The 18,050-nt window shown below is 37.6% G+C and overlaps 1 protein-coding gene across 2 annotated transcripts; it reads right to left on the bottom strand.

Moving 5' to 3' along the window:
* Nucleotides 1-3,435: 3,435 nt before the first annotated feature.
* On the bottom strand, nt 3,436-15,626 carry slc25a37 (solute carrier family 25 member 37). 2 transcript variants are annotated; one of them, XM_041788141.1, is made up of 4 exons: nt 15,340-15,626; nt 7,047-7,275; nt 6,633-6,689; nt 3,436-5,427 (listed from the first exon to the last, which is right to left on the bottom strand). In XM_041788141.1, the coding sequence occupies exons 1-4, from the start codon at nt 15,532-15,534 to the stop codon at nt 4,898-4,900; spliced, it is 1,011 nt and encodes a 336-aa protein (XP_041644075.1). In that variant the 5' UTR covers nt 15,535-15,626; the 3' UTR covers nt 3,436-4,897. The 2 variants fall into 2 exon arrangements, with proteins under 2 accessions (XP_041644075.1, XP_041644076.1); XM_041788142.1 differs by lacking the exon at nt 15,340-15,626 and adding an exon at nt 7,377-7,529.
* Nucleotides 15,627-18,050: the final 2,424 nt, after the last annotated feature.

Here is an 18,050-nt window from a genome sequence, read left to right as displayed (position 1 = left end):
TGGGGGGGTGGAGTTATGATGAGGTAAAGCACTGGTTTCACCAGGTGTGGACTTTCATATTGGAAGCATTGCCAGCCAGTGCCAACAGATGCACTGACAGTCTCACCCATGGTTTTTGAAATTTTTAACTACAGTGTAGGTTTAGAGGACAAATACTTTTTTAACATAGGTAGGTTTGGATTGCTTTTTTTCTTTGACTTCTTTTAACTGAATTTAGTTTTTACTCAGGTTATCTTTGTCTGAAACTAAAATTTGTTTTATGATCTGAAACATTTAAGTGTGACGTATATACAACAAAATAAGAACTCTTTTTCACAACACTAGATTATAGCCCACAAGATGTGACTTCACAGTGACCTTAAAACCCTTAAACGGGTAAAAGTGACATGTAGTGTAGATGTGCTTTGAGATATCAAAAGTCTAGAAAAACATTACATAGGTTCATTTACCATGATGACATCATTTTGTTCATGAATGTTTGATATTGCATCCACACTCAGTGTCACCACATGCCATCACTGTCTCTGTCATAATAAGCTCTGAACTGTACTGCCCTCTAGCGGGCATGTGGTACTTCTGCAGGACTCATCATCCCTTAAAATGTAGGTTCAAGAAAAACTGTGATTTTTGTTTTTTTTTTGTTTGTTTGGAGTATTTAGATAGGGGTTTAAGATTATTTTCTGTATTTTTGGTGTTGTAGTCAAAATTGTGGTGCTCATGAAAAGAAAATCTTAACCATCTCTGTACATTGCTTTATTTTTACACATTTGTCACACTTTGATATTTCAGATCATCAAACATATTTTAATGTTAGACAAAAATAACCTGAGAAAATAAAAAATGTAGTTTTTACATTATTTCATTCAGCCACACTGGAAGTTTTTAAAGCATGAATGGCCTCTTAAAGGTCATGCCAAAGCATCACAATCTGGTTTTACTAAGTCTGGACTTGACCAGGCAACTTCAGCGCCTTCATATTGATTTTTAGGCCATCAGAGGTGGATTTACTGGTGTGTTTCAGATCATTGTCCTGCTGCATAATCCAAGTGCAGTAGAGCTTGAGGTCACAAACCGATGGCCAGACATTCTCCCTCAGGATTTTCTGGTACAGAGCAGAATTCATGGTTCTGTCAATAATGACAAGTGGTCCAGGCCCTGAAGCAGCAAAGCAGCCCCTCACCATCAAACTACCACCACCATGTTTGACTATTGATACGATGTTCTGACTGTAAAATGCTGCGTTAGTTTAACACCAGATGTAACAGGACACACACCTTCTAGAAAGTTCATTTTTTCCCATCAGTCCACAGAACCAGAATATTTTCCCAAAAGTCTTGGGGATCATCAAGATTTTTTTTTTTTTTTTGCAAATGTGAGACAAGCCTTTGTGTCCTTTTGGTCAGCAGTCATTTTGGCTTTGGAATTCCTAAGGATGCAATTTTTTGCCTCTTTCTCAGTGTTGAAATCATGAACTCTGACCTAAACTGAGTCCTGCAGATCTTTAGATGATAGTCTGTTTTGTGTGTGTGTGTGCTGGATGAGTCATCGATGTGCTCTTTGAGTCATTTTGGTAGGTCGGCTTCATCTGGGAAGGTTCACCACTGTTCCAAGTTTTCTCCATTTGTGGGTAATGGCTCTCACCGTGGTTTGCTTGAGTCCCAAGGCCTTAGAATTAGTTTTGTAACCCTTCCCAGACTGATGGATTGAAACAGATAGGTTCTGATGACTTTCTTTTAACAGATGAAAGTATTATTTAGAATATATTATTATCAGTTTGATTATCTGAAACATTTAACTGTGACTAAATTGAAAAGTCTCTCTTTTGATGCTTATATTTCACAAAGCATTTAAGACAAAGGTGTCTGACTGTTAGGGGTTAGTGTGAAGCACTCTTAACCTCCCTTATGTTTAAAGGACACAGAATAAGATCGGGCATAAATGTGTATTCGCAGATTCATTTAACATAAGGAAAAATAATAGCACAGAAACAAAGCATAGCTCATTTGCATGTTTATTTCAGCTCCAGTGTTACAAACTGTAGCAGCATTATTACAATCAGTTCATATTTGCATGGTCAAACTTCCAAGTATTCCTGGTGTGGAGATGGCACTCTGCAAAAAAAAGACTCATCCCATCTCCGTCATTTGTGCGTACATAGCATTAAAAAATGTACATCATGGATAACTCCACATATATAATCAGTTTTCTGTCTCCTTCAAAATGTTAGATTCTATTAGAAATATCACTCTGACACAGTGAAGTACTCAGATACACAGTGTGGGAGTTATAAGTCATTCAAACTCAACAGGGGTGGTGGTGAAGGGCCAGCAGAGTGACTCAAAGTATTAGTCAATAATTCAAAAATTACTCTGAAGTTCTGCATTTTTTTCATAAGATGTGGATTTTTGCTCATGACTTCAAACACAATGGAGACAACAGTTTCTGATTAGATTTAGATAGGAGTTAAACAGCTGTACAAGTCAGAAGGATTTTTATATTCAAGCTGTCAAAACAACTCATCCATTCTTGGGAGTTCAGTTAATTTGAGTAACCTGAACCCACTGATCAGTTCTTTAAAATCTGGCTATGGTTGTTATATGACAGACAAATTCACCCTTTCAACTGAGTTTTATTCAATTCCTTTCGGCCTCTGACACTGCCTCAAATGCAGTATCTTCTGGATAACAGTCAGCCCCAACTAATTTCCATCATTTTGAGGTAAATCATCAAGCAATAGATAAAACCAACATGGTGCCAGCAGAGATGGTGATGTTACGTTATCAATATTGTCCATAGTTTTTTGATACCATGTGCTTTAAGACTACACAAACTCTAATTTTAATGATTGTGTTAAAAATTTCTAAAACTTTAGACAGGTGCATAGGAGAGGGAAAAATCTATCACAAATTGCAGGCAAACACTTGCAATAATGTTTTTTGTTCCTTTTCTCTTTTTAGACAAGTTGCCTGCAATTTCAGGTAACTGGAAATGAAAAAATTACCTAGAATTAGGTGCCTAGTAGTTCTTTTTTTGTTGACACGGTATCAAAACAGGTACTGATATTGCTTCATTTCCACGAGTATCACATCCAAGTTTAAAATTCTGGTGCTGTGATATTCTTAGTGTGATAGGCTGGCACACCACAGATCAATGTTATTCTAAGTGTTAAATACATTTTCTTCTAATTGCACATGTATCAGAGGGATTCTCTCTGATACTCTAGTCATAGTGTCAGGATGGGGAGGGATGGTCTTTCCAAAGTCTGTAACTGCCGTGTCGTTAAGTACTTCAGTTGTTAATAAAGTTCATTTTGGGCTAAAAATGGTGAGGGAGCAGCCTCTTTCAGACACCACTCAGCCTCCGAAGAGCCTAAATAAACTGGTCCATTGAGGACAAAAAGAAGTCAGAAACACAAGACCAAGGTGGAATGGAAAGTTAAAGCTATGAGCATTTATAGTGTGACAATAACAGGTTAAATGCAGGCTGCATAGCACGTGACATGTGTCTTTGGTATAAAAACAGTTACTCAGCTGTGCAGGCATTATGAATCCTTTTTAAAGTAGTTTCTGAGAAGGATGGCCTAATGAACTCTGTGAACTTTAACAAAGGAAAAAAAAAAATTAAAAGCAAATAAATGCAGCTGCTTGTTAAATGACATCAGTATCTGGAGGAATGTCTTGATTAGTGAATGGAAAATAGAGACAGGAAATACGGAAGGAGAACAGGATGAGAAAAAGGCTGCTTCAATGATGGTTTGATCTCAGGGTAATAAAGTATCAAAATAATAATAAAAAAAAACAAATGATCTACATTTTGGAACACAGAATATTTGTATTTACACATCTTATACTCTGAAAATACTTTATATACAAACTATGACCTCAAGGTCACATGACACAAACAAAACAGGCCACTCAATAGCTCACACTGCTATCATGTCAAGTAACAGCCTTTGTTGATCCACCTTTGGGTCTACATCATGAAGGTTTTAAAATATATATATTCATCTTTTGAATACATAAACAAGCTGCCCTCTTTTGTGACAGTTTTCTTTAAATAAGAACATTGTGCGTGATTCAGAAGCATGGTAGTGCTCGGTTTAACAAGGCAAATAATAGAACTATTACCAACCACACATCTTGATACCAGGAGTGACATTTTGCCTCAAAAGAAGACAAACATGGGACTTTGTACTTAAAGCAAAAAAACTGTATCAAAAAATAGTTGCAGCATACTTTTGACCATTTAGTGCAGAGATTGTACTTTAAAACAGCACTTAAACGTGACCACTAAGAACTTAAAGAGTGAACAGCAAAAACAGAATATAGGAATAAAAGATTTCTCTGTCAAAAACAAGCGAGCAGAAGAGGAAATAAAGCAGCAATGAATATTTAGGAGGCACTTGGAAGGACAGAGTTCCGCTGGCCTTGGAGAGAACGAAAGGAATGTGTTGCAATGATTTCTTTTTCATAAATACACAATGAAATAAAACAAACAAACAGCATTGTGGGTCTTCTGCATCCATAAAATGCAAGCCTTGCAAAAGCTAACAAAATAAATAAAAAGTTCCACTATTAAGAACTACAAACATCATTCACGAAACTTAATTATAGTGAAAACAGAAAAACTGAATTTGGAGAGTTGATGTGTTTGTGGAATGAAGGAAGAGGAGAAGCTTAAAAAAGATGATTAAATCCTTCATCGTTGACTCTTCTTTTAGGACTAACTATCTGCTGCATATCCTTGAAAGTTGTGCAACTTCTTAGCACACACAGACATAAGAGAACAATAAGGAATGCCACAGTTTCCACCGAGACAACCTCCCTGTGAGAAATGAACTGATGTTACTTCCTCATCAGTTCATGTTTAAGTGGAGGTTTCTGCAGCACACTTTCCATTACATGGGTCCAGGCCCTGCCTCCGAATCCAGCTGCTGCTTAGTCAGGAAGTACTTGAAGAACTCGTACACAGACCAGGCGATGGCAGTGGAGGGCATCTGGTAAATAACCCTTGCTTGGACTCCTTTAAAGAAGGCAGCAAAGCCGCCGAGTCGGTACACAGTTCTGAAGGCGTTGGCCATTCCCGTTAGGTGTCCGCTGATGTTCATGGAGCTGAGCGCTACGTTCTCCTGTGTGTTGAGCAGAGTTTTACACACGTCAAGAGGAGTGGTTATGGCAGCAGAAACAGCTCCAGCAGCCGCTCCGGATATGATGTGGCTGCCTGGATGATAGTGTCTGTGAGGATTCAGCTGTTCCTGCATCAGCTCGTAGGTGATGAAGTGAACGGCCTGGAAAGGGATGTTCATGGTCAGCTGTGTGCTGTAGCTGCGGTAGAACGCTCCGACACCCTCAGTACGCGTTACCGTTCGAACACAGTCCATAAGCCCTCGATATGGAGAGTTGTACATCTGCATCCTCTGCTTTATAACTGAAGGAGAAAAAGAGCTGTGTTAAAATGTTTATCACATACGTCTGAATTCATTTGTATGTAAAGGCAGGCACTGTCCAACTAAATGTCTCTGTTTTTGCATCTAAATCAAAGGAAAACACTAAAATTTCATAGACTAATACAGGCCCTGGTGACAAACATCAGCCACTAACAAACAATGTGGCATAAACAGATATCATTAGCCAATGCTTATTTGTTGTGTCCAGCCAATTAAATCTTGTCATCTGGTACAGCTGATAACAACTCAATCAAATAAGAATTTTTTTCATTAGACAGAAGATATCACTGATCGGACAAACTGATGAGTTAACCAGCCAAGTTAATCAGACTTTGCTGGACTTTTTGTAAAGCTATAAAACAAAATCTGTTGTCATTAGATGCCTTGTGTATCCCTAACTGAGTGCTTGTGGTAGTTGCTGTAATACCCAAGCTTCATCTTGTGGCTTTACTTATGTACCATTGTGACTCAAAACATTTCTATGAACATATTTCATCTGCTGAGTATCTGCACTGGCCATGGTGAACATAATTAGGATGTTATTATTGCACGTTTCAGCTATGATAAAGTAATTTTCTGCTTATGCCCTACTGATTTCTGTCACTTGTACAAACTTTCTGCCACTCGGTGGCTAAACAGCAAAGACCAGCACTGCCTGTGACCTCCCATTCATACTGTAGCCTCTATACCCTAAAAAAAGAAAATTAAAAAACAAAAAAACAAAGGGACTCAAAACAAAGTTTGGGTGATTTTGTGACAGCTGCCTCAAGTGGATTAGGATGACTGAACCACAGCAGCAGACGTGACATAGTTTTTTGTGCTTATAACTTATTTGATGACAGTTCAATTATGTAATAATTACACCACACTACATACCACTGCTTCTCTCAGCCACAGACACAGGACTTTTTACCACAGGGTATCAGATCAGAGACTAGATGCATTCATTCTTATTGACAATCTCATGGTTTCAATAAAAATCAACAGATTCAGATAGGTTGCAATCATTCAGAGCATCTCTAATCAGGATATATGACATGAGGGAACAATACACAAATATGTCATTCGATATATAGAGTTTAACTTGTTGGCATCATCTGTCTACTTTTATTGGAAATAGGAAATTTTAAATAACAACAAAATCCTCCAGAGATAAAGCGCCATCTCTCTAAGATAAGTTTCTTACCTTCTGCTGGGTTCATGACTGCATCATGGAGAACAGTGGCCACACTTCCAGCCACACCTGTTCAAACACACAAAAAAAGAAATCATATAAAGTCTGAATCAACTGACTATATTTACAGAATCTTAATATATGATTAATTTGCAATGTATCTTAGCCATATTTTAGCTTAGGTCAGGTTGAAATGGCTGTTTTTTTTTCCTGGTGTTCCAATGCCAAAAATCTTGTGTTTGTATTGTCATATCCCGGATAGCCATTTGAATTTTCTCTGTTTGAAAAATGTCTTTATTTTTGCCATTCTAAACAGGATGTGGCATTAAAATGGCTTATCCAAACTACACGCCTTCAAGCCGTGGCTTTTTGGCTCGACGTGAAAGCAGTTAGTGTGACAAAAGAGATAGACGTGGGAACTCGTACCGTTGGCTAAATGGCTGTTGCCTCCACTCTGAATGACGTCGCTCAGGGAGCGTTTGACCCGCTCATAGCAGGCGAAGTAGAGTGCATGTGCCGGTCCTGCACCCATCATGGTGATGTTGAGGCCCCTCAGCGGTCTGAAAACCCCCTCTGTGCGGATGATCCTTTTCAGAGCCTCATACACGCTCCGATACTGCGCGTTTGGGTCTGGCTGCAGGCTCTGCATCCTCGTCTGTAAAAACAAGACAATTATTTACATGATCTCTCCAGTTTCGTTAGATTCAATAACAGTCAGAGAATCCACGTGACTCTGAGTGGCTCTAAAGTGGGCACCTGGTGTAATCCTGACTTGTGGTTCTATTGTTCCCTGTCACATTGTCCTGACGTCGAGTGTTTTGGCAGCTGAGAGCTCCTGACTGAGTGATGCGTGTCTCTCTTGAGGCTGGTGTGCAAGTCTGTGGCAGCTCTTTGTTTAACTCCACCATGCCAAGTTATCTGCTCACCACAAAGCATGTTTTTATTTGTGAGGAGATGGGGGCTGCTTCAGCAGATAGGCCCAGTCTATCTTCCTCAGCATGTTCCCATCTGTTTCCTTCCTTTGGCGTAACAATAAAATATCTGTTACATTTCCGTTTGATCCAAATTTGGGAGCCTGGGGCACACAGAACTTTGGTAGAAAAGTTTCCTTTGTTAGCTAATTTGAACAATATAAATTACAATTAGGTAGAGACAAGTTTTTTGTTCAGATGTTTCATAGTTTTAAAGACGAGTTTCAGGCCTTTTTTGGATTTATTTGCTTTTTTTTTTTTTTAAGATAATCTGAGAGATAAACCACGCTGACAGCAAAGACACACCAGGCGAAACCTCAGTCCTAGTTCACAACGTGAAAATGAAAACTAACTTCTAGAAAAGACAAGATTAGGCTATAGTGAAGTGTTAACGAGAAGATTAGGGTTCAAGTTTTGAAAAGTAAACCCTACTTTCTGGTTAAAGAAATCATAAAATATGTTACCATGCACGTGCACCTCTTCTTTTGGTCTCTAAACAAAACTGGCCTACTTACAGTAAAAACTCATAATAGAGACAGACTCAACTCACAATAAGATTTATTTAACAATACAGGGATCACAACATAATTTCATAATGTTTTAACAACTTACTGATTTTTAAATGAAGAAATGAAACTAAAGTTTATTTATGAGAAAGTGTTTTTTATTCTTTGGCAATAAAAAGGCTAAATATCTTGTTCTTTACTTTCCTATGACAGCATAGGTGGTACTTCAAGTTTTGAGGTTGTATAGTTACAAAAAAAACTTTTTCCGTATAAAATCTCACAGAAAGACATTTCTGAACTGTTTTCAAAATAGGACAACAGTAAATATCAAACAGGGGAAAAAAAAACAAAAAAACAACAGTGTTCATCAGGTCATGGAATAAGCCGCTGATGAAGGCCAGAAATGGATTAGCTTAAACCATTGGTAACGGATTGTTTTACCTGTCAAACATTAGCCTAGCACAAAAAGCAAGGAAACTTGAGTTTGGTGGATTATATCTTTGTTGTAACAATGCTTCTTGGCAATAAATTTAATACCATTTGAAAGCCTGTTTGTTTCTCTTTTAAATGGTGCCACATTTGTAAGGAACGAGCATTTGTGGGATGAGCAGCAGAGCCCATTAAAAATTTGCCAAATGTTCTCTGCCAATGCCAAACAACTTATTTAGCTTTTGCTATTGTCTCTGGTTTTGAGCTTCTAGTGCCCCCTGGTGCTGACATTAAGGTGCCCGGTTGTTAATCTTAATGCGGAAAGATACTGAGATAAGATTCTGCAACCAGTGGCAGTCCCATATCTCCACAGTCTATCCTTCAAGATCACAACGCTCGCCCCCACAGAAAGGGGTTTATCAGAGACTATCTCCAGAATTTGGGAGTGGAGAAGATGGAATGGCCTGCCAGCAGTCCTGACCTCAACCCCACTGAACACTTGTGGGATCAGCTTGGGCGTGCTATTGGTGCCAAAGTGACCGTAACAACCACATTGGCTGAGTTGCAAAAAATGCTGGTTGAGGAATGGGATGCCATCCCAGAATAAGCTGTTTGGCATTGGCAGAGAAGATTTGGCAAATTTTTCATGGGTGCAACCCACATACTCAGCTCTGCTGCTCATCCCACAAATGCATGTTTGCATGTGGCACCATTTAAAAAGGAAGATAAATAGACTTTATTGCCAAGAGGCATTGTTACAACAAAGAAATAATCTACCAAACATAAATTTCCTTACATTTTGGTGCTAAGTTTATATTGATTACATTGATAGCTCATACTATTATTTACATTATCAAATTTGTATCATTCAATACTGAAACTGCTCCTGTCTTTGAAATTCTTCTATTCCGGTAAATTTACAGTTCTAAAAAAATGGTCCCATAGGCAAACTGTGTGAAATGCAACTTGTATCTACAGGATGTAAAGTGACTGTACAAAAGTTTGATTGAAGTCACATTTTTGTTGTGCAGTTTTTGATCATAATAAAACTTGCAGCATGAAAAATGCTTAAAATGCATCACTGCCAACATTGTAAAAAGAAGCTTAAATGTTGATGTAAGCAAACTTGAAAGTTTAAATTCTGTTAGGACAGATGAAGAAGTCTGAAGAAGTGACACATTTTTCTTAGAAGCTCAGCTCCGATGTCATCTAATCGAGACAACAGAGAAACAACTGCTTAAACACACCCTTCACTGCATGAGGCTGATTCCAAATGTGTGTAACATCGATAAGATCCTCCTCCCAATGTCCGGTTACTCCCTGACTCACCGCTGTTCTTGTTTTTCTTGCTGAACTATTTAAACATACATTTACAAAATAAACGGAGTTATGTTTATATTAATGACTTGGAAGATGCTACTTTGTTAAAAATCTCTGGATTCTGTCATATTTGACCTCTTTCTTTCTACATTTCACTGAAGCTATTTTTTAAATTAAAGGATAAAATGGGAACCATGGCTCTGTCTTTCATCATTTTGAGTAGACTGACATTTCCAAACTGGTTCTTTGTCAATTTCAGACAAGCACGGATATGCTAAATGGAAAATGTTTGTGAAAACTCAGAAACCACAAGAGGAAATAGTTACAATAGTTTGAGTAATGAAGGTACACATGATGGTTTTGAAAGATGACAGAGGAGACTGTGACACTGTGTCAAAGATGATATAATCACTTCTCTCAGCCTATTAATGGAGTTGTCTTTGCCACATGGAGATTACTGAAACTTTGGACAAGCGAGCCAAATTCACCGAACAGCACCACATTGTTAGAAAACAATAGCAGAGCAGAAGAGGAGGATTGGAGGGGCAAAGTTCATAACCACACCAGCAGTTTGCTCTGCAGTCACAAGTACGATGTGAAGAAGCTTAAAGACAAGCCAGTCATTTCATTGAGTTACAGAGCTTTAACTTCAAAAGGTTTGAACTTCATGTGTTTTTGAATTTTCCAGACAGCATTCATACAAAGTGCTGCATTTAGAGGAGGTTTCTATGAGTTTGAACTCATGTGATCTCAGCTGTTTCTATTACAAAGGCTGGTCCAACGGCTGAGCCTTAGATATCAATGAATGACATTAAACTCCAGTCTTTGCTTGTTCGGCTATGCAGAAAGCTTAAAATAATAAAATCTACTCAGGCATTGTTTGCAACTGGATGTGCAACCTTTTATCTGGGGGTTGGTGGTGGAAAGTTTTAGTTATCACATCACAAGTGGCACAAAGATCAGAAAAAAATATATTTAGTGATCTTTGTAAAAAGTGCCAGTGGATTCCTTCATGCTTACTTGTCTCTGACATCTGGTCCATGTAAAGAAGCAGGTAATATGCAGAGAAAAGGAGTACCTCATAACAAAAGCCACTCTTTATTCTACATTAATGTTGGTGAGTCTTTAGTCTCTGGTTGGATGAAAAGCCTCATTTCATTGCTTTAATCAAAGGTCTCATGATTTTGGATTCTTTTACATATAGCATTCTTAAAAATAATACAATCTCTATTGTTTTGATGGTCAACAGGATTAAAAAGCAGCTAAACACTAAAAACAGTCACACCTGTCTTATAACACAGGTGCCTATTAGAGGAATGAATCCACCAAAAATTACAAGTGGAATGCTACACACATTTGCAATTTTTAACAATTTAAAACAACTTTATTTTAGTTTTAAATTGGTATGGGTATTGTTTGATTTTTGCAAGAACTGTATAGAAGTTTAAAGTTCTGGTATTGTGACATCTCCACTAGATAAATAAATAAATAAAGCTGCAACGCATTTTCAGACTGCAGGTTTAAACATCAGGTTACACCGCAAGGAAAACAATTAATTGTAGTATTTCATAAATTTTCTAGTCAACATGAAGCACTTCTTGAGGATCTGTGAACAGATTTATCTGTCCACTTCAACTTCCTCTTCTCTGATCCTCATGTGGAACTGCACACGGGAAATTCCTGTAATTTTTTATCCTAAAAACCAGGGACTTGTATTTTTGGCACAGTGGTATCAAAATCTCAATCTTTTTCTTTTCTTGATAATCTGTTTTTTTGGAGCTTTTATGCCTTTACTCAGATAGGACAGTGGATATTGTCTGAAACCTAGCAAGAGAAAGGGGCCAAAATGCCCTAAAGGAGCCACATGACAGACTCGAACCTGGGCCACTCACCTTGAGGACGACAGCCTCTGTATGTGGGGTGTGCTGGCATAGTCACTAAGCTACCACTACCTCTGTTAGTTTACTAAAATGAGATTAAAGTTAAACACTTCTGATATAATAACAGTCCTGGTACCTCACTGACAGTTTAACCCTCAATATCATCTCATTTTAATGTGCATTAGTCATTTTCGTGTCTGGTTGGATGAAAATTTGCATTTTTTTGTTCTGGCAATTTCTGGGTTTATTGATTATTATTGATTGACCATTAATTAAATGTAACAAATACAAAAGAGAGCCTTACTAAAAGTATACAGAGACAAATTTAATAGTAAGAATGGGCAACATTGAAAAACACAATATTTCCAAATTAATTTCAGTCAATATTCATACACATTCCTGTGAATTGAAAACAGGGATGCACAGCAGACATAAAAATTCTGCCAATTTTTAAAATTGATATGTCTGCTGTTAATATCTGCCATATGTACTGGTAAATTTGTGGAGTTTTAAGTAGGTACATCAGATCTACATCAGCTAAAGTCTTTTTCCTAGTTTTTCTTCATCCTTAAACTTTTAAGTGTGTTTCAAGCTCTTAAGTTTTAGGCTTAACTACATTTGTATATTGGCGTATTACTCAAAAAGATTATAAGTATCAGCATATCAAGTATCTGCAAAAATCCATTATGGTGCATTCCTAATTTAAAAGAAAAACCAAGTCTCTCCTGGAATGGAATAGAAACGTTACTTTTAATGTGAAAGTCTATTTATTTTAGAAACTGACATAAAACAAACATTTGATTCTACAATGACTGATAAATGTATTCTTCTTCAAATAAAGACATCTGATAATAATAAAAAAAAAATTATTTGGTTTAAATGTACATTATATGTAAAATGTACTTTAGACAGTATCAGATAAGGATGCACAATACTACCTGTATAATATCAATATTGATAGATATTGGTTTAAAAAGTAAATTCTCAGTATCAGCAGAGCTGAAAATTCCTGCTGATATTTATAATCAATATGCTACAAACATATGTCCATATCAGCTGTTGGTGGAGTTTCATTCTTAACACTTTAGTGTATTTAAATGACTTAAAGGTGTTCATTTGTTCATCCTCAAACTCTAATTTGTATTTTAAGGGCTGAAGTTTTAGGTTTGAACTACATTTAAATATTGATATCAGTATCAGTTAAAAATATTTTGTAAATATCAGCATAATAGATATCTGCAAAAATCAAATTTTGTGCATACCAAGTAACAGTAAATCCAAGCTTTGTGTGACTTTTTCAGAGCTACTAACTCTGCTGTACAACCTGCTAACAAACACGGAACGACATAGTGCTCTAACTAGACATGTGCCACATTTTTATGGACCTTATAATCTCTAAAATATAATGATTTCTCCAAATTAGTAAAGATGCACAATTAGGGATGGGCATTTGGAAGAAACCTGCCAACTCGAGCATCTATAATGTTAATGATCAATTAACTGATTAATCATTATGTATGTATAAAAACATACATACATGGGCTATATATGTATAACATTTCCCTATATAACAAAAACCGGTAACTAATGAGTGTGTTTCTCAATGATTTATTTATTTTCACCCTTTGAAAGCCTAGGGCTCTTAAACATAAACAAGGCATGGTCCCACTCACATTGTCATGACGGTAGATACTGTTGTGCAGTGCAGAGTAAGACATGTTTAGTTTATTAAATGCCAACATCAGATCAACTGATGATCGATCATCGATGAATTGTTCCCATCCCTATGCACAATACTTGATTTTTACTGATATCAAATATGCTGATATTTACAAATTAATTTTAGTCGATACTGATATTTAAATGGAGTCACTAAAAAAAAAAGGAACAAAAAAAAACAAGCAAACAAAAAAAGAATTCAGCTGACGTGGTCTGTTGGTCCAGCCTGAAATTCCACTAACTTTTTGGATAGTAAAGCCAATATTTACAGCTTATATAAGCAGATTTTTAAAAGGCAAGACACTGACAGAAATCTTTGTATCTACCGGTACTGATATCATGCCTATAATATTGTGCATCCCTATGAATAATTCTTGCAGGGTAGTTCACTGAGATAATCCTGACAAAGTGATTAAAATTACACTAAAAATGATATACTCAAGAGCAGAAAATTAAACCAACTGTAGTTCAGACCTAAAACTGTAGTCATGGGGAAAGAGGATATAAAAATATTATCACTTCAGCTGAGGTAGATCTGCTGGTTGTGCTTTAAACTCCAAAGACAAATGATTCACCTTCAAGGTGAAACATTCAAGTACATTAATACATTCTGCCGCTATGTACAGCCGATATACCAGCAGTAAATACTGGCAGAATTTTTCAGATCTGCTGGTATAGATAATTATCTGTCAGTAATGATATTATACTGATAATATCGTGACTCTCAAGTACAGAGGGACTGATTTTATCTCATATCCCTAGCCAGTGGAAGTTGCTCTGCACTTTTTTTCACTCAGAATTGGTCCATTTCATATTATCCTGTTAATATATTTATTTCCAGACAAAATTTTTGTCTCTTTGCTCCACAGCCATTCTTGGATTTCAATTTTTAAATATAAATTTACTGCTTTGCTATACATTTAACTGCTGTAACTGTCAATATCTGAGACCAATATTTAAAATCTTCTGTTTTTAGTGTTCATTTTTGTATATAAACATATGTACTGTATATATGGTGTTTTTTTCAAAAGTCTCTTTTCTTCATATTTATACATTTTCCCATATTTGCAATTGTGATTTCTGTTAGAAATCTGCTCATTGCTTTCCATAATGCTGCTGCTAAAAGTGCCTTGAATTTCCTCCCTAGAGACAAATACAGTTTTTGATTGAACTGAGGTGAATTAAAAATATGCTGGGTTTAGGTATTCAGCGTAACTTTTCTAAACAAAGCTAGACAACATTGTAAAGGTTATTACTCCCATTAAAAGGGTTGTTGTAGTGTTGTAGTATTAGGTGTAGTATTCAATGAAATGGCACTGTGACATAATTTACAGTCCAGCCAGTTACTTGACCTTCACTTACCCTACGTCAGTCTAAATAACTCCGTTTGTTTCCTTGTATGAAGAAACAACGCTGCTGCCGAGGGCAGAAGTGGGTGACACAAGGCAAAAGGAGCTCATACATAAAACGAAAACAACTTTCCCTCCCATCTTAACCATGTTTAATGTGACACAGGTTAAATAAGGTAACAGTAAGTCTTGTGTATGCGTATGTTGTTAGCAAAAGTTAATATTTATATTGAGACAGAAGCGAAGAGGAGTCAAACTGTAACCACTTAGTGTATTTAGTTTACACACGGTATTTTTGTTCAGATTTAAGCCATGTTAGCCTGCTTAACTAGTTTGTTTAGTCTACTTGAAGCAGCCAGGCTGTCGTGCAGAAATTAGCTAACACTGAGGCTAACTTAGGATGGGCAGCTTCAACATTTTACAGCTAACGAGCGTTAGCAGGCGATAGCAGGCTGTCTGTACAGTTAGCGGGGCTTTTAAGCTAGGAAGTGAATGAGCTACAGCAGTAAAACAAATGTGTCCGGCTGCTAGGCTGCGTCTGTTACCTTGACAGAGTCCACGGGGTACATCACCGTGTGCTCCAGTATGCCAGCCACGGCTCCTGCTGTCATGTGGGTCGTCACTGAGACATGAGGTGGCAAGCTCTCGTAGTCTCCGACGCCGTCAAAAGCTTCATCGTCTTTGCTTTCAGTCTGCGACATCTCCAGTGTTACCACCACAGGCTCCGAGCTCAACTCCATGCGTGGTGAGCTCTCCCTGATGGTCTTCTGTGTAAGATAACGCTCAGGGAGTTAGGTATGGGCGGCATGGACAACCACAACACCATCATACTACTTAGTAGAGTTCCAGCGGCCGTGTGACGTTACAGGTTGAGGCGTAGCTCCGCTGAACACGGGCCAATCATTTTCGAATATTCATCAACAGGGCGGGCTCTGAGTCCGGGGCGACCAATGAAAAGTTTCCATGGTGGATTCCTCTGACACTTCATATCCAGCCGCTGCAGTCCATCCCTGTCGGCTTCTTGTGTCTTTCCGAGTTTTTGAATGGGTTTCACTTAACTGTAAACACAAACTCCTGCTTTTATAGATAAGCATGATTGGTCTCATTATCAGGAAGCTTTACAGCTCTTCTTGTTCTTAACGACATACTTGTGAAGGTCATAATTCTGGTAAAACTGTTGACTGTCATGGAAAATGTCCCCCAGCCTCTGAACAACACGTTGGGCAATCTGATGAGACAGTAACAGACTTATCCACCCTTTTCACTCTTACCTAGAACAGGATGTGGGCCTATAACCTGCCCAACCTACAGCCATATAAACGACTGTGTTGTTTTATTAGCATTATGATTAGTGTACTGTATGTACAGTGCTGGGAAAAAGTATTTCCCCCTTTCTGATTTTTTTGCCTATTTGTCACACTTCATTACAAAAAAAAGATAACCAGAACAGATACAAAAGCAGGTTTTACATGATGATTTCGTATATCAAGGGAAAAAATACAAATACAATACTAAACCTACCTAATAATTGCCCATCTTATTAAGTCATGAATGAACTGTGATTAACCACATTTTTTGAAAGGTGAGACCAACTTCACTAGCCACACCCAGGCCAACCTGATTGCTGCCAGACCTGCTGAATCAAGGAACCACTTAAATAGAACCTGTCTGACAAATTGAAGTAGACTAAAGGATCTGAAAAGGCAACACATCCCGGTGCCATCTACAGAAATTAAAGCACAGATGAGAAACAAAGTAATTGACATCTATCAGACTGGAAAGGGTTGCAAAGTCATTTCTGAGTTTTTGGGACTTCAGCAAACTAAAGTGAGAGCCATTATCCACAAACAGAGAAAACTTGGATCAATGGTGAACCTTCCCAGAAGTGGCTGGCCTACCAAAATAACTCCAAGAGGGCATCTATATTTCATCCAGGAGGTCACAAAAGATCCCAGAACAACATCTAAAGACCTGCAGGCCTCACTTGATTTAGTTAAGGTCAGTGTTCATGATTCAACAATGAGAAAGAGACTGGGCAAAAATGGCATTCATTGGACTCGTACCACATTTGCTTAAAAAAAAAAAAAATCTGTATTCCTTTGCTTTTTGGGAAAATATCCTGTAGACTGACTATTTTGTCCCATTACATCTGCTGTATAATTAACACAGCATTTCATAAAAGAACATTGTACCAACAAATTGTGGAGAAAGGCCTAGTCAAAGTCCCAACTGAAATCCAAATGAGATGCTATGGCATGATTGTAAACACACCATTCATGCTCAAAACCCTTCAATGTGGCAGAATAAAAACAACTCTGCAAAGAAGGGTGAGCCAAAATTCATCAACCACAACGTGAAATACTCCAGTTATCACAAGCATTTGCTTGCAGTTGTTGCTGCCAAGGGTGGCACAACCAGTTATTAGATTTAAGAGGCAATTACTTTTTCACATAGGGCCAGGTAGGTTTGGATGCAAATTTGAAGCTGAAAATAAATGCTTAACATGGGGGGAGAAACTACAAGTCCCCTTTTTGGAGAAAGAACCCACATTTCAATAAGATGGCTTTGGGCCTACATCCTGTTGCACCAGCTTTGCTTAAGTTGTGTCTTAAGTTTTGGTGTAAAGTTCCCACTAAACCCGACACTGAAGTTGTAACTTTGGTTGTGTCATTGTTTGGTTGCTCCCCCGAGACGTAAGGTTCATCTGAACTAGTAGAGCGTACTGTTCAAACTAACTCACATATTGTCGCAGACATGACATTTTCACTAAAAATAACCAATCAGTGAAAAGCTTTTTTATTGCATTAAGAGCGTACTCTGTTGTCATTAGGTAGTAACCACTCCCTACAGCCTATAGAGCCAGTATAAAACAATCAGACATTGTTTTTGAACTGTAGTTCATTAAAAAAATAATGAAACTGGCTTGGACCAAAAAGATTGGTACCCCTAGCAAAGATTGAAAATAATTTGACCATAGGGACATGATAAAATAAGGTTTGTCCTGCAATTGGCACCACAGGTGTCTTCAAACTTGTAATCAGTCAGTCTGCCTATAAAGGGTGGAAAATGGCCACTGTGCTGTTTAGTATCATAGTGTGTACCACACTCAACATGGACCACAGAAAGCTAAGGAGAGAGTTGTCCCAGGAGATTAGAAAGAAAATTATAGACAAGCATGTCAAAGGTAAAGACTGTAAGACCATCTTTAAGCAGTCTGATGTTCCTGCGACTACAGCTGCACATGTTATTCAGGAGT

This window comes from Cheilinus undulatus, linkage group 5 (assembly GCF_018320785.1).
Source record: "Cheilinus undulatus linkage group 5, ASM1832078v1, whole genome shotgun sequence".
Lineage (NCBI taxonomy): Eukaryota > Metazoa > Chordata > Actinopteri > Labriformes > Labridae > Cheilinus > Cheilinus undulatus.
Note: the sequence above shows the minus strand (reverse complement) of the source record. Positions and strands in the feature narration are given on the sequence as shown.

What these genes read in the sequence shown, in the direction of transcription:
- slc25a37 (XM_041788141.1), bottom strand. Translation starts at nt 15,534, where the DNA reads ATGGAGTTGAGCTCGGAGCCTGTGGTGGTAACACTGGAGATGTCGCAG. An exon ending in CAACAGCCATTTAGCCAACG is followed by an intron (nt 6,690 to 7,046) that starts GTACGAGTTCCC and finishes GTGTTTGAACAG; the next exon opens with GTGTGGCTGGAAGTGTGGCC. An exon ending in AGTCATGAACCCAGCAGAAG is followed by an intron (nt 5,428 to 6,632) that starts GTAAGAAACTTA and finishes TTTCTCCTTCAG; the next exon opens with TTATAAAGCAGAGGATGCAG.